The 23,830-nt window shown below is 47.8% G+C and overlaps 1 protein-coding gene across 2 annotated transcripts in view; it reads right to left on the bottom strand.

Moving 5' to 3' along the window:
• The window catches only part of LOC147021428 (dehydrogenase/reductase SDR family member 4-like), a 53,714-nt gene that overhangs the window by 8,404 nt on the left and 21,480 nt on the right, over window positions 1-23,830 (bottom strand). For both annotated transcript variants that reach the window (XM_085891357.1, XM_085891356.1), the window contains exons 5-6: window positions 20,250-20,301; window positions 6,269-6,403 (exon numbers count right to left, since the gene is read on the bottom strand). In XM_085891357.1, the coding sequence (XP_085747483.1) occupies window positions 6,269-6,403; window positions 20,250-20,301 (187 nt within the window). The remainder of the gene's footprint in view (window positions 1-6,268; window positions 6,404-20,249; window positions 20,302-23,830) is intronic.

A 23,830-nucleotide genomic window follows, 5' to 3' on the forward strand; every position in this document is an offset into this window, starting at 1 on the left:
CGTTCCATTGGTATATAAAACCAAAATGGTTACAGACTGGCAGAAAACGCTCAGCATCTGACAAACCAGTCTGTAACCGGGGTCTATTTCCCCAACTGGCAAGGTACAAGGATTACGTTGGTATCGCGATTGAAGGCGCGTGACCTGAGTCCTGTGGTGAGCCGGCCGGCGTTATAAACCCCGGAGACATACATATATACATACATGTATGCATACATATATACATAGACATATATACATACATGTATGCATACATATATATATATATATATATATATATATATATATATATATATATATATATATATATATATATATATATATATATATATATATATATATATATTGTGGTTACCAAATTCGCAAACCACCATTCAGGTCCCTTAGGTGAGGTATCTCGGTAAGTGCATGTGTAGTTAGGTCCAAACCCGTTGTCTAGTGGGAATACATGTCATTTATGCGTGCTGCGACTTTTCAGGATAGCCGTTTTTCTTTTACTATCTTTATTTTGGACCAACCGCCATGATCACAACCACAACATCAACCACCGACCACAACCACCGCTTCACCACAACCGCCACGACCTTCACGTCACACCTCGCAACCGTAGCATCGCCACCGTTCTTGCCCCGCTGTGGGTACCGGTGTTGGATTCGTGCAGAGCGCGCGTCGAACAGCGTGTACAAAATCACGGATTTGTGTTCGCACACAAATGTGTTCGCAAAAGCACATGTGTTCGCGTGGGGAACCCCTCGAGACGTGGGGCTTGTTTTTTTTATGCGCACGGTGACGCCATGGCTGCACGTGGGGTTGGAATCCGGCAGGAGGGGTATCTCTGCCGGATGGTACCGTCCAAGGAGGGACGAGGAACACGTGCAGCTGCATGACGTCACGGGCAGGTGTAAAGTGCGCGAGCTCTGAGTTGCCGCGCAGGTGCTGCGCATGGAAAAAAAAAAAGAAACAAGCCTCACTTTCGGGTGCACAGGATTCCTGGGCAAAGGGTGGAAGACCCCCTTACCTGGGCACAGGATGGAAACTAGTTAGGGGGAAGGGTTAGCTTAGTTAGACCGACTTCATGGGGCAGGGGTAAGTCCTCATGGAGTCCGTGGAATGGATTAGGTAGAGGGATTTAGTGAGCTTTAGGTTGGGAAATAAAATGATTTATTTGGAGACAGTGACAGACTTGTGGATGTGTAGAGGGGACGTAGCTTAGCTACGTAGTGTTAAAAGGAACGTGCTGTAGTATAAGGGACGACGTGGGAGCACGAGTTAGTTAGGGGGTGCAGTTAAAAGGATGGCAGAGTTCAGTGGTGTGTGTGTTGAAGAGTTGTTGGTGAGTGACGTGGAAGCATGTGCTTGTTGAGTGAGTGAGGCCAGCGGGTCTGTGTGTATGGAGTGAATGGGGAATGCATGGTGCGATGAGTGATTGGGGGGAGGAGTGACTCCCGCCCAAGGGACCCCGGGGTCAGAGTAAAGTGAGTTAGCTGGGTTAGTCAAATTGAAAAATGGAGGTCGTTTTGTTGTTGGTGGGAAAGTAGGCTCGAAACCCATTTGGAGGGGTGCAGGAGCCCTGTTGACGGGCTTGGGAGCGTGGCTGCGAAAGGTGAGTATCGCTGAGTGGGTACCCCGGGCACCAGGCTAGTCGGCCGCGGTAGGCCATGGGCCCATGGGGGGCCGGGATAGAGTAGTGGGCACGGGTGCGCCTGCTTGGTGCGGGGGCCCGGGGCGCCATTAGCCGCGTGGGCAGTGTTGTGGGCACGGGTGACCCTCGGAAAGGGGCCCGGGAGGCCGGCCTGCCACGTGTGCGATTCAGGGGAGGTGCCATGGGGGGTACTCCCCGGTGTTAGGGAGCTGGTAGGCTCGGAGGCAGTGTAGTGCCCGGGTGTGCCATAGCGGGAGATTCGGCAGAGGGTCGTGCCTGCCTAAGGGAGCCACGTGTCCCAGCCAGGAGACCGTGTGAGGGCACGGAGAGAAAATTGGGGGGCGAGGCCCGAAATTGTGAGGACACCAACACAGGCGACGGGAATCTGGGTTGTTAGAACCAATAGTTTAAGCGAGAGGCGCTTGTTGAAAGCCCCGGGGTAGTTTAACAGTTAAATGGTTAGGGTAGATTAGGAGATGTACCCCTCCGCACCATCCATCCCCTCGCTCTCGTTGTGGGCCGCTGGACCCACTTTGGGTTAGATCGCCGAACTCTGGGGAGGCCATTCTGAGGCTTCGTTGGGCCTCGACACAGGACGTTTAGCTCTCCCTTGTTCCCCTCTGGGAAGGGAACGTAGGGGTTGGGAGTAGGCTAGGTGACAGGATAGGTTAGCCGAACAAGGACGATAAAGGGGGTTAGGGGACGATTTATAGTGGGGAAGTAAAAATAAAAACAACAACAAAAAAATAAGTGGGGGCTAAATTGGTTTTTCACAAATTAAGGGAGTGGGTATGTACAGTGACAGGCAAAGGCGATAGGTTGGGAGGGAGACAGGTAGGTAGGTCCGAGCCCGCCTTCCAAGTGGCCAGCACCACCGCACTCCCTCCACCAACCTCCACTGAACGGCAAAGGCTGGCCAGCTTCATCTGCTGGCTGTGTTACTTCAAGGCCTGTGCCGGCCCACTTGATCGACAGCTGTTGTGTTGCTGCAAGGCCTGTGCCGGCCGGATCATCTGCAGCTGTGGTACTTCAAGGCCTGTGCCGGCCAGTTCATCTGCCGGCTGTGTTTGCCTGCAGCGGCCTTCTTCTGCGGGCTGTGTTTGCCTGCTACCTTTGCCATGCCCACTGCCCACGTTCACCAGCCCCGTTCAATTTTTGCTTTGCCCCCCCCCCCCTGTTCGTTTCCATGTGCGCCAGGATCAGAAAGCAACAGTTTGCAAGCTGCAAGAACTGCCCTGTTGGCAGCTACAACACGGGCCTGCAGTGGCGGCCCGTGCACCGTGTTTGTGTTCATCCATCCATCCGTTGTGCTCATTGCGTGTGCCACTTGAGCTGGCACGGAGACTACGTTTGTGCAGCCCATGCACCGTTGTGGTTCACGGCGTTCAGTTCAAAAGGGAAGGCCTTGGACTGCGTGTGAGCAGCCAGCCACGTTCCCTGTCACCTGCATTGTTTGAGCCAGAGACTGCATGTGGGCAGCCTGGCTCCCTGCTAACTGCTTTCTTTTTGCAGAGTTCAGTGATCCTGGGCCATGGTTTAGTGTAAAATTTGTAAGTTAAGGTTAAGATGTACTGTAAATATGAGTGCGCCCCCCGGCATGTCTGTCTAGCACCGGCAATTTTATTTAAGTCGTCCGTGTGAGTGAGTTTGTTTAGGTAGTTACGCAGCCCTCAGGTTATTTATTTTGGGGACACGAATACCATGAATGTCGCACTCAGGGATCCGTAGGTAAAATGTACTAGGGGAAAACTACACATGATGGCACACGAAAAATTTGATGACTCGGGACGAGTCTGTAAAAAGGGAAGGGGGTAGTGTTGTGGTTACCAAATTCGCAAACCACCATTCAGGTCCCTTAGGTGAGGTATCTCGGTAAGTGCATGTGTAGTTAGGTCCAAACCCGTTGTCTAGTGGGAATACATGTCATTTATGCGTGCTGCGACTCTTCAGGATAGCCGTTTTTCTTTTACTATCTTTATTTTGGACCAACCGCCATGATCACAACCACAACATCAACCACCGACCACAACCACCGCTTCACCACAACCGCCACGACCTTCACGTCACACCTCGCAACCGTAGCATCGCCACCGTTCTTGCCCCGCTGTGGGTACCGGTGTTGGATTCGTGCAGAGCGCGCGTCGAACAGCGTGTACAAAATCACGGATTTTGTGCTTCAAAAACGGATCAAAAACGACACACGCCCACTTTTTGCCGTCCAATCGGTGAGCGAGGGGCGATTTGGCCCCGCCTCCAGGACCATCGATATATGCAAATTTGTGGATCAAAAAGCCTTCACGCCCACTTTTTCTCGGGCCAATGGGGAGCGAGGTGAAAGGTCAAAGGGAGGGGGTCAAAGGCGAAGCTACGGGGGGATAAAAGGACCGTGTTCGTCAGTCAGAGCCGTGTGGAAGTCTGGAGCCCGAAGCCTGCAGTAGCTGGAGAAGCTGAAGAGAGTCGAACGAGGAGAGCCCAAAGAAGAGTCCAGGGTGGAGAGTCCAGAGGCGGAGAGGCGGCAGCGGCGAAGGCAGACGAGGGGTGCTCGCGACGGTGCCGGGAGCTGCACGCCCGAGGAAGGCCGGCAGCGCGACCTGGCCGAGGTGGAGACGCACACCAGGGATAATAAAGATCCTCTATACCCCGAGCATCAGCAACCCCCTCCTGTTTCCCCCCGCGCTGAGATAGTGCGACCAAGGGGGCCCCTTTCCCACCCCCTGCCAGACACTGTCCGCGAGGCCCGCGGAGTGAGGCGCCATCGCCGCTCCGCGTCTCATCACCAGACGGGTAGGCGCGACCCGGTCTCGGCCTCAGGCCCGCCTCATTCTTGGGGGTATTCTTTCCTTGGTTTTGGGTATGTGTTGTCGGCGCCGTCTGTGAAGTAGAATTGTATAAGTGTTGCCGTGTGCTCGGTAGTCGGTATTAGCTCTGCATTGTCTTCGCTTTTATATTTGCTTTTTGTGTAAATGGAATTGTGTTTTCTTTTTTTGTGTGCTTTTGGTGGAATTGAATATGTGTGCTTCCCGTGTGCCGCGAATAAATGTGCTTTATTATTGAACTGTTCTCCCGCTTCGCTTCGTCTTTTTCTCCCATTGAACCCTCATCTTGCTTCACGTAAAGGGTTGGTAGTGGGCTGAGTACGCCCGATAATTAATCGAACCGTCGAGGTCGACGATAACACCGCTCGGTTATTCTGATAGTACGGAACGGGTCGCTTAAGTGGCCCGTGTCCGAAGTCGACCTGCGGCGAGGTGCGATCGCCCGGTCTACCCTCCGCGTGGGTACTTAGGTAGGTCGAATTTGGCGAGCAACCCTATCCCACGCGGGGGCTGATTGGCTCGATCGCGGTGAGACCGAAAGGTCCACCCGTGACTGGTTCCCGGCGTTAGTCCGAGAGGGTCACGACTGGATTGTCCGTCCGGTGGGCGACGTGCCGCGATTCGAGTTACGTGGCCGTCAGCACGCCGGCGGGCGCGAATACCGCAACAATATATATATATATATATATACATACATACATACATATATATATATATATATATATATATATATATATATATATATATATATACATACATGTATGCATACATATATATATATATATATATATATATATACATACATGTATGCATACATATATATATATATATATACATACATATATACATATATATATATATATATATATATATATATATATATATACATACATGTATGCATACATATATATATATATATATATATATATATATATATACATACATGTATGCATATATATATATATATATATATATATATATATATATATATATACATACATGTATGCATACATATATATATATATATATATATACATACATGTATGCATACATATATATATATATATATATTTATACATATATATATATATACATATATATATATATATATATATATATATATATATATATATATATATATATATATATATATATATATATATATATATATACTGTATATATACATATACAAATATATGTTTACGGATTTATTTCAATCGTAATGTGTTTATTTATGGCTTCCGTCAATCTACCTTGATATTTTCTCGAAGTCCAGGACCCGAACCCCTCTTCCCATTGGCCCTTTGTTTCCATGATCGTGGTTTTAACTAATGTTGCATTCTCCAGGAAACTAACTCCCATAAAATTGGAGGGTTTACTGTGTACAATTCACTGACAAAAAAAGTTGAAACACATTACGTTTCACATCACTTTACGAAACACATTACGAAACATCACTTTATATATGTTAGTGTTTTGGAATCATTCAAAATTTTCAAAATGTTTCATTTCATCCACTCAGGTTTAAACTAAAGCATCCAACACTGAGCTTCGCAGTGAAGCAGAAGTGATTTTTGCTCACGCCATATATAAGCAGCAAGGATGGTTGATGAAGGTGATGTTAGTCGACGGATGATGACCTCGGGCAAATTATAAAGTGAATGGGCAGAATGTTTGTGAAGTGCAACAATGTTGTCTTTTCATGAAATGTGTCAGCAAAGCGATGACTCCTTTTGCTCGTCAAAATCAAATTTTCAATCACGTATGTACATCGACAGAAATCATCCACCCGTGGGCTCCCATAACTCACATAAGAACTGAATTTTGTACGGATGAAACCAGGTACCAAGCTGTTCACACGGATGTTGTGGTCGGCAAGGGCTGGTGCCAGTGTCTTAGTCAGGGACAGAAGGGCAGATTTGCTGACACTGTAAGGCCCTATTTCCTGGAAAACAAGAGAGTCGTGAATGATTTAAACAAAACACTACGCAGAAACACTGGCACTGTACTTCACACCAGACCCCAAAACGGAAAATAAGTGAGCAAAGATTCTTCGGGTCAGTTGTGAAGGGGTAATCGGAGAAGACATTTCCATTTAAGCATCATTTACAGTACATTCAGTAATATTGTCTGAAATAAATGTATTATAAAATAATTGTGATTGCTGGTTTGATCAGTGGTACTATACGGGCTGCATCCTGTAAGTTTCAGTAGGAATTTGAAACTTATTCAGGGTGCTGGTGATAACTGCCTTCGTCTTCACAAAAGACGAAGGAACACCGTATTTAATGCTACCAGACAGAACACCCAGCTTATTGTCCCATCCATCAAACAGGCAACGTACTAGTTGAAAATTAGAAATCCTGCCAATCGGCGGTGCAACCCAGCCTACGAAGCACCAATCCAACAGTTTATAGTCAGGTTGATAATCGGATACAGACCTGACAAGTGAAAGAAAATAGGACCTTGGGTCCTGAAACTCACCAGGATCAGGAGCAACAGTCAATGACATCATAAAGCATCGAAGTTTTGCTCACGCACGGAATCTGGTTACGTAATTGGTTGAAAGGAAGCCCTTTCAATGCTGATTACAACATTACATGTTTACAGGACGTAAGTCGTGTTTTTTGTTGAGGGCATGGCTGCGCTGCTGATGCATCGCCCCCTGTCAGTTCGGGCAGGAATTTTTTTCGTGTTTTAAGCCTGATTTCAACTCATTAATGAGCGCAAATTTTGATGTGGTCAATACACCTTCGTTACATCACATATGAAGCTTGTGGCAAAGTTTAATCAAAATCATGTGTTTGTTTCAAGCGATAATGGCTGCGGTGTTTAGACTCGCTGATTGACCTACAGACACTGCTCAATTGCATAAGCTCACCGGACTAAAGTCCAGGTGAGCTAAAAACGTGCAACCTCTGTGCAATCCAGTCGAACAAGTAAGAAATCATTCTATCATTATTTGGCCAAATTATATTCGTCTATTGTACTTCTTTCCAACACAATCATATATTTATGCATCTTGTATGATCCCTGTAAATTATTCGATGATATGCCATTTACAATGCCATCATCTCAAACTGCCAGAATGTATTGTTACGGCTGTGGAAATTAGCAAGACACCATAAAGGGTCTTAGATCAGTTATGACACTAAGTTTATGTGCAGATATTTCCCCACCGTTGTTTAAAGGGAATTTGTGTGATTCATCGGGCTGGAACTCTTTGAGATAGCCGTTTTTCTTTTTCGATTGTTATTTTGAACAAACCTCCACACAAGCAACAAGCCGCGTTGAAAACCGTCGAACGAAAAAGGGAACCAAAAGAGTTCCGACGGGCGCGCGGATTTTTTCCCACCTGTTTTTCTGAGGAGTGTGACGGAGGCAGGGGGAGGGCAGCTCACCGCCTATTGGTGGATGAACAGCGTGAGGTGGTCGGGGTGAGGGAACGTCCCTTTTCGGGAACCTTATCGAAGGGAGGTGGAGCCGAAAACGGGGAGGAGCGAAGGGCGGAGCCCCGCGCTATATAAGGCGGACCGCGCGTGAGGTCCAGGAGCTCTCTCTGTCGGGGTCGAGTGCTCCTCTCTCTTGGTGGGCAGGGTCGAGCTCGCTCTCTCTCTTGGTGGCCAGGGTTGAGCTCTCTCTCTCTCTCTCTCTCTCTCTCTCTGGTCCAGGAGCTCTCTCTGTCGAAGTCGAGTGCTCCTCTCTCTTGGTGGCCAGGGTCGAGCTCTCTCTCTCTCTCTCTCTCTCTCTCTCTCTCTCTCTCTCTCTCTCTCTCTCTCTCTCTCTCTCTCTCTCTCTCTGTCGGGGTCGAGTGCTCCTCTCTCTCTCTCTCTCTCTCTCTCTGTCTGGGCCGTCGACGTCTCTCTCTCTCTCTCTCTCTCTCTGGTCCATGAGCTCTCTCTCTCTGTCGGGGTCGAGTGCTTCTCTCTCTTGGTGGCCAGGATCGAGCTCGCTCACTCCCTCTCTGGTCCATGAGCTCTCTGTCTGGGTCGTCGACGCCATTCTCTCTCTGGTCCTGAAGCCCCTTCTGCCCTTCCGTCCTTTCTTGTTCGGTCGTGGGTCGTGAAAGCACCAGCAGCAACGCCGGAGAGAGCTCACTGACCATGCCAGGGGCCCGAGGTCAAGCGCGGCTCCGCAAGGCCGTGGGGAGTCGACGTCGCGACCTGCCCACCACCGCGCCATCAGGGTGCGGGTAAGACCCTCCGGTCTCACGGGACCTGTTCGATCCTCCAGGTCCCGTGCCATAAAGGTTTACGAACCCCGTCTACCTCCCTGCCTATGGGGAGGGTTTTTCTTTGCTTTTGTATGACTGCTGTGGCGCCGTGTCCCTATAAGTAGACCTGTGTAAGTGACTGTACATTGCTCGTATTCGGTGGTAACACTTTCTATTTGTTTCTTGTACATTGCATGACTGCCTTGCTTCTGAATACGTGTGTGTTATAATAAATGTCCTTGTGTGAAATGTATCCCGTTCGTCATCTTTTTCCCTTTTGAAAGTGCCATCTTGAATTGCGGAATAAATTAGTAGTGGATTTTGAACACCCGGGTAAAGAAGAGAATCTGATCTGTCGAGGTCGGCAATAACACCGATAGGTTATCACTGTACCACGGAACGGACCGCTTAAGCGGTTCGTGCCCTAAGCCGACCTGCGGCGAGGTACGATCGCCCGGTCGACTACTCGCGCAGGTACTTAGGTAGGTCGAATTTGGTGAGCAGCCCTATCCTGCGCGGGTGGGCAATTGGCACGATCGTGGTGAGGTTAAACCCCCACCCGTGACTGGCTCCTGGCGGTAGTTCCAGGAGGGTCATGACTGAATTGTCCGTCCGGTGGGCGATGCGGTTGCGATTGGAGTTACGCAATCGCTCGCACACCAGGCGGGCCAGAATTCGTAACACTGGTGTCCGGGAGTGGGATTCAAATCCATCCCGCCTCCAACTAAATTCACGGGAATCAGTTCAGGGGTGAGTGGAGCGACCCTCGATTCCCACCAAATTCGAGCAAATTAAATTGAATTCCGCGAAATAAGATGGCTTTTCAAGGCGAACGGGTGCCGGGGTATTAGGAATGTGTAATAATATAGGATCAATGGCCCCGGACGGTTCTTTGTATAATTTTAATCAATGGGGGAGCTCACCCCCATATTCTGAGCATGAACTTTGCCGGCAAACAGAGTCGCACAATGGCGGTGCGATCGCACCTCGGCGCGGCACGGAGCAGGCGGATATTTTTAGTGCAACGAACAGCACGACACGAGGCTAGTGCTTTCAGACACCGTTTCAAACCACGTGGTCATGGCGGGCGAGGCAGGCAGACATTGGCGAGCTTCGGACACAATTTGAAGAAGAATGGAAAACAAAGTGGAGGAGCAAAAACAGAAACACAATTTGGAAGTAAAGCAACTTAAGGAGAAGGTAAAAAGAGAACAGGAATATCAGGAACAAAAAAGAGAAGAAGCAAGGTTGAAGTATGCAGAGATGAGCAAGAAAAGGGATGAGATGAGCAAGAAAAGGGATGAAATCAAGGAGGCATGGAAAGAGAGAGAGGAAAAATGGAAAAAAAAGTTATGAGAAACTGGAACACAAAACCAAAGAGAGAAAATTACAAAACGAGCTGAGAACGTTGAAAGAGGAAAGAACGGAAACAGAGAATGAAATGTTAAGGAACCACACTGTACAAATCGAACAGCTGGAAGCGAAGGCCAGATTACAGATTGAGGAACAAGAAAGAGTACTGAAAGAACAAGGAATAAAACAGGAAAAAAGAAATCAGGAAATTGAAGGAAATAACGAGATTGCAGAATGAGGAACAGGAAAGACAGTGGAATAGAAAACAAAAAAAGAGTATGAATTTGAAACTGAACGACAAAAGGAAAAAAAATAGGTTGGAGAACGAGGAGAAAGTGAAGGAGCAAGGAATGAAGCAGGAAGGAGAAATCAGTCAATTGAAGGAGACAACGAGATTGGAGAGGGAAGAACGAGAGGAACAATGGGATAGAAAACAAAAAGAACATGAATTTGAGGTTGACCAATTGAAAGAAAAGGCGAGGCTGGAGTGCGAGGAGATAGACCAAGAACAGCGAATGAAACACAAGAAGGAAATGAGCCAATTGAAAGAAACGATGAGATTGGAGGCTGAAAAGCATGAGGAACAGTGGGAGAGAAAATAAAAACTATACGAGTTTGAAATTAACCAGCTCGAGGGGAGAGCAAAATTTGAGTCCACAGAGATGGAAAACTCCGGAAAGAGAATGAACAACTCAAAAAGCTCCGAGAGGATGAACGACTCAAAGGAGCCAGGAAGTAGAACAGCACAATGAGGTGGGATGTGTGACAGCACCACAGGGAATAATGTTAGTGGTGCGGGACTTCATTGACATCACTCGTTGGATGAAACAACAATTAGGGCAAACCCTGAAAATGGAGACAGTGGAAATAATAACGGGAGCCCAGGTAACTGAAACGTGTAAGACGAGACACGAGGTGACGACGTCCGAAAAATCAAAAGAGACGAAGATCCAGAAAGGAATTCTAATAAACACGAAGAGATAAAAGAGATAAAAGAAATAAAACATATAGAGACTCGGGAGATAGAAAAAAATAGAGGAGAGACTACACGATAAAGACGGGGTGAAAAACGAGCATACACACAGAGTTAGTGGAGGACGATGAGGGGGAACTCGGGGAATGTGTCGTGACCCAGTGCAAGCAGCCGGATAGCTTCCTTCGGGAACGGAGGGAGACGCTATGCTCCCTTGAAGCTGATCTCGACCAGGTGGGTCCAGTCGAGCTTTGCGAGGTAGAGGGGGCGAGTGCTGTGGACGGGTGCACACGGAGCTTGCGGGGTTTGGAGACCCCGGAACCCCTTGTGGTGGTGCAAATCCCCAGTGCGATTATCCCGGTTGTGTGTTCAGGAGTGTAGCGAAATGCGTGCTGCGACGTGCACATAGCGTGGGTGCAAGGGCGCGTGTGAGAGTGACCGGGTGGGTGACAAAGACCCCATGTGTGGATGAGACCCCGAGTGGGAGTGAAATCCCGTGCGTGAGTGGTGTGGTTGCGAGTGTGCCGACGTGCGTGCCTTCCAGCACGCCGTGTGGGGAAGAAACCATGTGCATGAGTAGTATGGCATGTGTGAGCGAACAGCCGTGTGCGAGTGAGCGGCCGAGTGCGAGAGGAACAGCGTGTGTGAGGTCGCTGTATGTAAGGGAAATGACGGTGGGCATGCGGGAGCACGCAGCCACGTCTCCCAGTGTGAATGTCATGGAATGGTGTGTGAGCGTCCTGACACGCAGGTGTGCGTGGGTCGAATGGAGACGACGACGGCGACAGAGGGACAAAGGCCGAGTAGCGGCCGTAGCTGTTTTGGGGACCGCGCCGGGTTTACCCAGCAGCGAGCGGGAGGTTCGTGCCATGCAGCGCACGAGGCCGCCACGTGTGCGCTTGCAGGAGTGAAGCCCGGTCGGGAAATGCCCGCAGTGAATGTCGCCGATCCCGCGACGGACAAAAGGTAGGCTGGATACGGATTTGGACCGGATGGGTTCTCCACGCGAGCGTGTGTGTGAATCTCCGATGGGCAGAGCACATGTGTTCGTGTGGGGAACCCCTCGAAATGAGGGGCTTGTTTTTTGATGCGCAGGATGACGTCATGGCTGCACGTGTGGTTGGAATCCGGCAGGAGGGTGAATCCTTGCCGGATGGTACCGTCCAAGAGGGACGAGGTACAAGGTGTGCGAACAGCTGCCATGACGTCATGGGCAAGGAGCGCAGGTTGCGAGTTGCCACGCTGGTGGTGCGCATTAAAAAAAAAAAGCAGGCCTCACTTCGGGTGAACAGGATTCCCTGGGCAAGGGGTGGAAGACCCCTGTCCAGGGCACAGGATGGCACTAGCTAGGGGGAAGGGTTAGCTTAGTTAGACCGGCTTCATGGGGCAGGGGTAAGTTCTCATAGAGCCTGTGGAATGGATTAGTTAGAGGGATTCTAGTTGAGATTTAGGTTGGGAAAATGATTTTTAGATTTGGAGACAGACTGTGAGTGTGTAGTGGGGACGTAGCTCAGCTACGTAGTGTTAAATGGAACGTGCTGTAGTTTAAGGGACGACGTGGGAGGACAAGGTAGTTCGGGGATGTAGTGAGCAGGATGGCAGAATTCAGCGGTGTGTGTTGAAGAGTTGTGAGGTGGAGGCTTGATAAGTGAATGAGTCCAGCTGGTCTGTGTGTATGGAGTGATTGTGGAATGCATGGTGCGATGAGTGATTGGGGGGGAGGAGTGATTCCCACCCAAGGGACCCCGGGGTCAGTGTAATGCGAGTTAGTGGGTTAGTCAAATTGACAAAATGGAGGTCGTTTTGTTGTTGGTGGGAAAGTAGGATCGATACCCGCTTGGAGGGGTGCAGGAGCCCTGTTGACGGGCTGCGATCGTGGCTGCGAACGGTGAGTATCGCTGAGTGGGTACCCCGGGCACCGAGCTAGTCTGCTGCGGTAGACCAAGGGCCCATGGGGGGCCGGGATAGTGTAGTGGGCACGGGTGCGCCCGCATGATGCGGGGGCCCGGGGCGCCATATGCCATGGGGGCAGTGTACTGGGCACGGGCGACCCTCGGAAAGGGACCCGGGGCGCCAACACGCCACGTGGGCATCGAGGTGGAGTTGCCATGGAGGGCACTCCCCAGTTTTAGGGAGCTGGTAGGCTCGAAGGCAGTGTAGTGCCCAAGGTGCCATCGTTGGGGAATCGGCAGAGGGTAGTTCCTGCCAAGGGAGCCACGCGTCCCAGCCACGAAACCGTGTGAGGGCACGGGAGGAAAATTGGAGGGCGAGGCCCAAAATTGTGAAGACACCAACACAGGCGACGGGAATCTTGGTTTTTAGAACCGATAGTTTAAAGCGAGAGGCGCTTTTGGAAAGCCCTGGGGTAGTTCAAGGAATAAATGTTAGGGTAGATTAGGAAGTGTACCCCTCCGCACCATCCTTCCCTTCGCTCTCGTTGTGGGCCGCTGGACCCACTTTGGGTTAAGATTGCTGAAATCTGAGGAGGCCATCCTGAGGCTTGAGTTGGGCCTTGACACAGGACGCTAGCTCTCCCTTATTCCCCTCCAGGAAGGGAACGTAGGGGTTGGAAGTAGGCTAGGAGACGATAGGTTAGTCGAACAACGACGATAAAGGGGGTTAGGAGACGGATTTATAGTGGGGAAGTGAAAATAGAAAAAAAAAAGAAAAAAAGTTGGTGCTAAATTGGGTTTTGACAAATTAAGGGGGTGGGTATGGACAGAGACAGGCAAAGGCGATAGGTTGGGAGGGATACAGTAGGGTAGGTCCGAGCTTGCCTTCCGAGTGGCCAGCACCACCGCACTCCCTCCACCAACCTCCATTTCAAGGCAAAAGGCTGGCCAACTTCGTCTGCTGGCTGTGTTTGCTACAAGGCCTGTGCCGGCCACTTCATCAGCTGGCTGTTTTCTTCAAGGCCTGTGCCGGTCACTTCATCTTCTGGCTGTGTTTGCTACAGTGGCCTTGTTTGGCCTTGCCTGCCTTTGCCTTGGCCGATACCTGCTGCCCTCGTTCATTTTGCCCCGTTCTGTTTTGCATTCCCCCCCCCCCCTTGTTCATTGCCATATGCGCCAGGATCCTCGCGCAAGTTTGCAGGGACTGCTCTGATGGCAGCTGCAACACGGGACTGCGTTTGTGCAGCCCATGCACCGTTGTGGTTCACTGCGCCCATTTCAAAAGGTGGAAGGCCTTGGACTGCGTGTAAGCAGCCGGCCACATTCCCTGTCTCCTGCATTGTTGCATGAGCCAGAGACTGCGTGTGAGCAGCCTGGCTCCCTGCTGTTTTTTTTTCTTTCAGAGTCCATCGATCCTGGGCCATGGTTTAGTGTAAATTTGTAAGGTTAAGATGTACTTGTAAATGTGTTTTGCGCTCCCGGCATGTGAGTCTTAGCGCCGGCAATTTATTTAAGTCATCTGTATGAGTGGGTTTGTTTAGTTAGTTACTCAGCCCATAGGTTATTTATTTTGGGGACACAAATACACTGAATGTCGCACTCAGGGATCCAAAGGTAAATCGTACTATGGGAGAACTTATACATGATGGCACATGAAAATTCGACGACTCGGGACGAGTCTGTAAAAAAGGGAGGGGGTAGTGTTACGGCTGTGGAAATTCGCAATACACCATAAAGGGTCCTTAGATCAGTTATGACACTAAGTTTATGTGCAGATATTTCCCCACCGTTGTTTAAAGGGAACTTGTGTGATTCATCGGGCTGCGACTCTTTGAGATAGCCGTTTTTCTTTTTCGATTGTTATTTTGAACAAACCTCCATGCAAGCAACAAGCCGCGTTGAAAACCGTCGAACGAAAAAGCGAACCAAAAGAGTTCCGATGGGCGCGCGGATTTTTTCCCGCCTGTTTTTCCGAGGAGTGTGACGGAGGCAGGGGGAGGGCAGCTCGCCGCCGATTGGTGGATGAACAGCGTGAGGCGGTCGGGGTGAGGGAACCCCCCTTTTCGGGAACCTTATCGAAGGGAAGTGGAGCCGAAAACGGGGAGGAGCGAAGGGGCGGAGCCCCGTGCTATATAAGGCGGACTGCGTGTGAGGTCCAGAAGCTCTCTCTGTTGGGGTTGAGTGCTCCCCTCTCTTGGTAGCCAGGATCGAGCTCGCTCTCTCTCTCTCTCTGTCTGGGCCGTCGACGTCTCTCTCTCTCTCTCTCTCTCTCTGGTCCAGGAGCTCTCTCTGTCGGGGTCGAGTGCCCCTCTCTCTTGGTGGCCAGGGTCGAGCTCGCTCTCTCTCTCTCTCTCTCTCTCTCTCTCTCTCTCTCTCTCTCTCTCTCTCTCTCTCTCTCTCTCTCTCTCTCTCTCTCTCTCTCTCTGCCTGGGCCGTCGACGTTGCTCTCTCTCTGGTCCATGAGCTCTCTCTGTTGGGGTCGAGTGCCTCTCTCTCTTGGTGGGCAGGGTCGAGCTCGCTCTCTCTCTCTCTCTCTTGGTGGCCAGGGTCGAGCTCACTCACTCTCTCTCTCTCTCTGGTCCATGAGCTCTCTGTCTGGGTCATCGATGCCATTCTCTCTCTCTGGTCCTGAAGCTCCTTCTGCCCTTCTGTCCTTTCTTGTTCGGTCGTGGGTCGTGAAAGCACCAGCAGCAACAGCGGAGAGAGCTCGCTGACCACGCCAGGGGCCCGAGCTCAGGCGCAGCTACGCAAGGCCGTGGGGGGTCGACGTCGCGACCTGCCCACCGTCGCGCCACGAGGGCACAGGTAAGACCCTCCAGTCTCACGGGAATCGTTCGGTCCTCCAGGTGCCGTGCCATAAAGGTTTACGAACCCTGTCTACCTCCCTGCCTATGGGGAGGGTTTTTCTTTGCTTTTGTATGACTGCTGTGGCGCCGTGTCCCGATAAGTAGACCTGTGTATGTGACTGTACATTGCTCGTATTCGGTAGTAACGCTTTCTATTTGTTTCTTGTACATTGCATGACTGCCTTGCTTCTGAATACGTGTGTGTTATAATAAATGTCCTTGTGTGAAATGTATCCCATTCGTCGTCTTTTTCCCTTTTGAAAGTGTCATCTTGAATCGCGGAATAAATTAGTAGTGGGTTTTGAACACCCAGGTAAAGAAGAGAATCTGATCTGTCGAGGTCGGCGATAACACCGCTCGGTTATCACTGTAGCACGGAACGGACCGCTTAAGCGGTTCATCTCCTAGGCCGACCTGCGGCGAGGTACGATCGCCCGGTCGACTACTCGCGCAGGTACTTAGGTAGGTCGAATTTGGCGAGCAACCCTATCCTGCACTGGTGGGCAATTGGCTTAAACCCCCACCCGTGACTGGCTCCTGGCGGTAGTTCCAGGAGGGGCACGACTGAATTGTCCGTCCGGTGGGCGACGCGGTTGCGATTGGAGTTATGCAATCGCTCGCACACCAGGCGGGCCAGAATTCGCAACAGTATGTTCTTCCTCGACATCGATTTTTATCCATTCACTGGAATTCGACAATCTCATCGATTGGTTTGTGATGGGAATAATGAATTGCAGCCAACACATTGTAACAACTGAAACTTTCAAACCATTTTGAGATGGTTGACCGAAGCAGATTGGTTATGAACTTTGCAACCCAGCTCTCTATCTCTCAAACTCTAAAACAAATAAAGTTCCAAAATGTTAGCATAAACTTTCCTTCAACTCTTGCTGCTTCTTTTTCGTCAGTAGGATATGATCTTTCAATCTATCAATCTCAATGACGACCTAAATGCAAGGTTTAAAATGACATCAAGCCGACTTATCTGGCCTAAAGTATGGTTATTTATTTATTTACTAGCAAATACAACCCATTGCTTCACTGATAGGGATGTTAAAAAGGGGGTGGAGAGAGAGGAGGGGTGGAGAGAGAGGAGGGGGGAGAGAGAGAGAGAGAGAAGAGAGAAGAGAGAGGAGAGAGAGGAGAGAGAGGAGAGAGAGGAGAGAGAGGAGAGAAGAGAGAAGAGAGAGGAGAGAGAGGAGAGAGAGGAGAGAGAGGAGAGAGAGGAGAGAGAGGAGAGAGAGAAGAGAGAGGGAGAGAGAGGAGAGAGAGGAGAGAGAGGAGAGAGAGGAGAGAGAGGAGAGAGAGGAGAGAGAGGGAGAGAGAGAGAGAGAGAGAGAGAGGGGAGAGAGTGAGAGAGAGTGAGAGAGAGTGAGAGAGATTGAGAGAGAGGAGAGAGAGGAGAGAGAGGAGAGAGAGGAGAGAGAGGAGAGAGAGGAGAGAGAGGAGAGAGAGGAGAGAGAGGAGAGAGAGGAGAGAGAGGAGAGAGAGGAGAGAGAGGAGAGAGAGGAGAGAGAGGAGAGAGAGAGAGAGAGAGAGAGAGAGAGAGAGAGAGAGAGAGAGAGAGAGAGAGAGAGAGAGAGAGAGAGAGAGAGAGAGAGAGAGAGAGAGAGAGAGAGAGAGAGAGAGAGAGAGAGAGAGAGAGAGAGAGAGAGAGAGAGAGAGAGAGAGAGAGAGAGAGAGAGAGAGAGAGAGAGAGAGAGAGGAGGCAGAAGGTGGGGAGGGAAGGCAGAGAAGACAGAGGGAAGCGAGGAAAGGGGAGAGGATGGAGGGAAGGGAGGGGATGGGTGAGGATAAAGAGGATGGGAAAGAATAAACGCTGCTATACACTGCGGGAGGGAGGGGTGTGAGGAGGTACACCGTGGGAGGGAGGGATGAGAGAGAGAGAGAGGGAGTGAGGGGTGGAGGAAGAGAGAAAGGTGAAGGGTGGATGTGGCATTAGCAAATAGAATGATATGTGATGCTTAGAGACTGAACACACACACACGCACACAATAATTTTTTTTTTTAAACCTCATGCAGAACAGCTGTACACATGACGACACAAAGTTTGTAAAGTAATCTGCTGACACATCTGCAAAAACTTTGATATCCTAGTTCCAGAAAATTTGTGAGAACATGAACCAAAAGCAATCACTGAAAACATGGAAGTACCTACTGCTCACATACGACCTTCTGATCCCATCGAGCATGAACATTGAAAACAAAGCATTACAACCAGATATCATACTTAGGTACAAAAAAAAAACATGAGCATACGCACAAACTTTGAGAACTGAGCCATGAGCATTTAAAACCCATGCTGTCTTCATGGCAATGGTCTGTCTGCTTGGATGCATGCATGCTCGTACATGCAGCAACCTTTGCACCCTACAGGTCGGCTCACTCGGAATCTGATTTGTACATGCTACAAGTCCCCTCAACAGAGGAGAAAAGGTGTGAGAGTAGGGGATGGGGTGGGAGAGAGATCGAGGGGTGGAGAGAAAGGGGGTAAGGTTGGGAGGGAGAGAGGAGTGAGAAAGGGATGAGAGAGGTGGAGGGAAGGGGTGATGGAGGGTGATGGGTGAGGGATTCCAGCAGATGTGACGCCCAGTTTATCATTCATCTGAGAGATGGCACACACATTGATGACTCACCCTGCCTGTGAAACACCGGGATGATGGTTTATAGCTGGGTTGGGATTCAAATCCAGGCTACAGAGAGCAAGCATGCGTACCTCTTGGCTTTCCTGCCGTGATGTGGCAATTCACTCCTTCAAAACTGAAAGTTTTGTGGCAATTTTTTACTCATTGTTTCATATAACTTATTTTGCCTTCCTACCTCCGGTATAGGAACCACAGTATCACCATTGAAACTTGAAGAACACATGCCAAGAGGCTTCACCAAGCAATCCACGAAATGGTTAAAGAAACTTTTTTAAATGAAACGTTTAATTTTTATTTCTATTTATCTATACCGAAGTAACGGGGCATATAATGGAAGAACAAAAAGTGGAAATGTCATAGAAAATAAAATTTCACATTTTCAGCGAGCCAGCCACCACCTGTTGCACTGAAGAACAACACATGGCCAACAACGCATGCGAGTGGCATCTGAACTTTGTTCAAGTCGATCGACATCCAGTATTCAGTGACAGTGCCAATATTGTAGAGCGCTCACCAAGTGGCTTAAGCACTCCAACAAAACGGTTGATAAGAAACGTCTCGCTTGGCATGCAAAAAGCAATCACCGAACCATCACATGAAACATACACCTCCCGGAGATGCCCAAAATGTCAAATATGTCCGAATTGGACAAATGAACACTTTTTTTCAAGGAGTTAGGACTGCTTCTAAGTTCGATTCTGGAGCTGAAATTTCGTAATTCAGCTTAGTTGAAGAGATTCTCGAGGTTATGGCATGTGCAGAAATGAAATAAATCCACAAACACTGGCATCTCCGGTCGTTTATATGTATTGCAACGTACCCAGCGATTTGTAGCTATGATGAAGAGGCATTGGATAATATGCATAAGGAAAGTTTTTATTTTTATTTTTAATTGATTGTTAAGAAATCATGGCTTGATCCAAGTCAAAGCATGGTTGAGCTGGCTAAAAAACATGGCAGCTTCAGAACCCAGCGAGGTTACCCAGGATACGCCTTCAAACCCCAAAGAGAGCGGTGACTGAGGATGTCTTTGATAAAGGATATAATGAAATAAGGCCATTAATTATCTTCAAAAGGGGTGTTTTAATTAACCCAAACACCAAATTTTCACTCTTTCATTTTCTTGGAGTTCCCTTAGTATGCATGCAAAGTTTCAGGCTGCTAGATTTCATGGTTTTGGAGTTATGGAGGACACACAGCACACTGAGAGACACACACACACACACACACACACACACACACACACACACACACACACACACACACACACACACACACACACACACACACACACACCTTATTGGTGTTGATGTACTCAGAATCCGCCCCCCTCTAAGTTTTAAAGCATCTTCTCTGCTGTTACTCCACCGACTATCACTGTGAAAAACCTTAAATGGGTTTTTTTGTTCAGGCTTTACAGACATGCTTGTGAGTATTGAAGAATGAACTAATGGTAAATCAAACAACACTATACCCACACAACTTTTTATAATGCAAAGCAGATTGTAAAAAACTTTAATCATTCATCTGAAACCAACCTTAAAGATCCAAGAATGATATTGATGAAAGTGATGGGGAGAAACTTTTCAGTAAATAGACCAATTGGGAGGCAAAGTCAAGCACCTGTGGTTTTGATCTACAATAGCATGTTGCAAGAGAAAGGGAAAGGAAGTTTTTGTATCTCATCATTAGATTTTTCTGGAAGGCTCACAACAAATCTTACAAAGGCAAACCAAGACAGAGTCCAAGAAAATCCTCATCCACCAACTAAAATTTTCAATCCACCTTATTCCATAGTTTTGGGAAACACTATTGATCTGTGAGTGCACAATATGTTCAATCAAAATATGGAGAGGTCATCTTGCTTACAGGAAAAGGCTGATATCCGGTTATAGAGGACACAATGACAACAGATCCACCACTGTGGGAAAGAAAAATGGGACAGGAAGAGGAGATTAGAATTATGTTCATAATCGTACTTTAATCTCTATAATAATATGCTTGTTCATCTTTCAATCTGTGTGTAACACTCCTTTCCACCCATTCGTTGGACAGCTGGCCTGCCTCCCCCTACAAATGTCCCTTGAAAAATAAAATCATACAGCCACCATGTTGCCCCTATGCAAAGCCAGATACATCTGGGACATGTCATATTCACAATCACCATGCCTTCCCAATAAGTTTTCCCTTCAGTGTAAAACGACCAAAACGACTGTTAAAATGATCATCAAATCCCAGGTCGAAAAACCAGTAAAGACCAGTAGCTTACTGGTCAACTGGTACCAGTTGAAAACCAGTAGCCAACTGGTACCAGTAAAGCCAGTTGGTTTCTTACTGGTTTTAATATGGAAATTAAAATAGAGTGATATATTACCAGTTGAAATACAATTGTATTTAATAACTGGTATCAACTGGGACCAGTACATTGTAACTGGTATCAACTGGAAGACCAGTACATTGCAACTGATATCAACTGGAACCAGTAAGACTAACTGGTACAAATATGAGCTACTGGTTTTTTCAACTGGGAAATTGGAATTCTGACTGAATTTAACTGGTACCAGTTGAAACCAATAGAGACCAGTTAAAGACCAATTAGAACCAATAGAGACCAGTTGAAAATGTGTACTGGTTTTAACTGGTTTTTCGACCTGGGATATTGAAAGGTTGCAGCCAATAGGCATTACAGGCCTTGTGAAGGCCACAGCAAGTAAAGGCCTCAGGCTTCTGTCTTGAGGCTTGAGGTCTCTGGTGTCAGCTGATGGGCCAGTGCAATTGGAATCTATCCAAGCGATATTTCCACGATGCATGATATAATTTTAATGCATGGTTTAACAGAATTGTGGAAGTCCTGGATAATAGGATTAAGGTTTTAGTGGTCAGAGCTTGCTTTCACTGGGTCGGTCTCAACCAGTGCTGAACAAGCCGAGTGTTCGTAAAGACATTCGGGATCACCATGAAAGCTACATAATAGTTCCAACGGATAAGGCTGCCAATAATGTTTTTGTGGTTTGTAAAAAGTTTTATGTATAGGTTTTATTAAGAGAGTTAGGCATTGATATGGTTACTTTCACCAGTGTAGGAAATAGCACATGTGTTCCTTGTCATAAGTCACCAAGATATTATCTCTGAGCATCAGGAAATTTTAGTTAATAATTTGAGTATTAAATGTAAAGAGGTAAATCTTTGTATTCCTCGGCTTTTCTGGATTTGTAAGCTTCATAAAAACACGTACAAGTATAGGTTTATAGTGGGTGCCAGGCAGTGTTCCATCAAACAGTTATCGGTTATAGTTAACTCAGGCTTACAAGTTGTTAAGGAACAGTTCAGGAAATATTGTTCAGCAATTAAAAAGAATTCTGGTATGAACACTTTCTGTAGCATTAATTCTTCCTTAGAGTCCTTAGGTAGAATTAGATTCCTCAATATCAAGTATGCCTGGTGTACACACACACAATATCAAATACACACACGTGTGTGTGTGCGTGTGTGTGTGTGTGTGTGTGTGTGTGTGTGTGTGTGTGTGTGTGTGTGTGTGTGTGTGTGTGTGTGTGTGTGTGTGTGCGTGCGTGCGTGCGTGCGTGCGTGTGTGCGTGTGTGTGTGCGCCTGGTGTTGGCTTAACTGTTAGGGTAGTGGGCTTGGGATCTTAGAATCCTGAGTTCAAATCCCACTTGGCTGTTGAATTAATACCAGGTGGGGTTGACTCTACCTGTCATCCTTCCGAGGTTGGCAAAATGAGTGCCAACTTGCTGGTATCCTGTGTCGGAGTGGCGACCTGTCCAGGATTGTGCTCACTGACTAAGGAGACTGCTTCGGCAGCACCAATGCTCTGTGCAAAGTATGGTCCCAATGGAGGATGGAATATCAAGTCAGTTGAAATTTTTGAATTTTCAACTTTATATACAAATTTGGATTTAGTACTAGTGAGGGATTCACTCTTCAAAGTGATTGACAAGGTTTTTTTAAACTCTTTTAATAAGTTTTTATGTGTCAGGTTTGATAGAGCATTCTTTTCAAAAAAAGAAATTCTCAAGTTTTCATTGTTTTGATTAGCAGAAATTTAAGGATGCTGTTAATATCATTTAATTTAATACTTTTGTGTCTTTGTGGGATAATGTTTCAACAGGTTAAGGGTATTCCCATGGGTGGGAATTGCAGCCCATGACGAGCGGACATGTTTCTGATTTTCTGTGAATTTTCATTGATGCAGAAACTGATGAAGGAGAAAAACATTAGGCTGAGCTAAAATATCTCATACATGTTGTTATATACAGACATGACAGAAGTAAATAGACACGTTAAATTTCTTCATTTCATCTGTATAACGCAGTTTTACTCAGCGATTTGTACTAATATTCGACTATTTCTTTGCAGAAACAAGTTCCTGGGTCTTTTACGACAATTAACTATGCGTCGAACCCAGGGAGCACACAAACTTTCCGATTTTCAAAGAGGACGAATTATTGGCCATTCGGAAGGTGGAGTCAGCCAGCATCAGATCGCTCAGAACCTTGGCATTCCGCTTTCTACGGTCAATCGGGTGATTGTGCAATTCACCAGTGAAGGCAAGGAATCCACAGCTTCCTGTTCTGGTTGATCTGGGCTCTCAGAAAGATGTCTTCGAGCTGTCAAGTGGTCCATTGAGAAAACTCCCCGTTGCAAGGCAGCAGATGTTGCAGAGAGGTCCAAATTAGCTCAAGAACTGCTGTGCAGTACCTTCATCAACAGGGCTACTATGGGAGAGCAGCTAGGAGAAAACCTCTTCTGAGAGCAGCTAACATTCAAAGGAGAAAGAAGTGGGCTGATGAGATGGCCAACAGACCCATGGAGTTTTGGCAAACTGTCATTTTTTTCAGATGAGTCCCAAATGAGTCCCAAATCAATTTTTTGACAGTGGACACGTATTGTCTGGAGACTTCCCAGTCAAGAATTTTCTTTGAACCGATTGCAGCCAACTCAAACACGGTGGTTTTTCAATGATGGTTTGGGGAGCAATCTGGAACACTGGTCAGTCAGAGCTTGTGGAGTGTGTTGGCAACATCAAGTCTACGATACACATTTCTATCCTTGAGAATGGACTTCTCCATGTCTTCTCCACTGGTCAGATGGTCAAAAACTACACTCTGTTCATGGAAGATGGAACTCCATGCCACACTGCAAAAAAGACCAAAGAATGGCAGGACAGAAATGGGATCAAGCAACTTCCATAGCCAAGTCAGTCTCGTGACATGAATCCAGTTGAACACCTCTGGGTGATATTGGATTAAGCTGTGCAGAAAAAAAGCCAGGAAACAAACATCACGGGCAGAATTCCTAAACCTTTTGTGGGAAGCCTGGGCAGAAATCCCACAAGAGAAAATTTTGGAACTCGTTAGTTCTATGCCTGAAAAAGTAAAAGCATTGAAATCTGCAGATGGCAAGTCTACCAAATACTAGTGTATGTACTAAA

The sequence above is a fragment of the Eptatretus burgeri genome, chromosome 8, assembly GCF_056783735.1.
Source record: "Eptatretus burgeri isolate ZD-2024b chromosome 8, Ebu_testis_v1, whole genome shotgun sequence".
NCBI classification, from domain to species: Eukaryota; Metazoa; Chordata; class Myxini; order Myxiniformes; family Myxinidae; genus Eptatretus; species Eptatretus burgeri.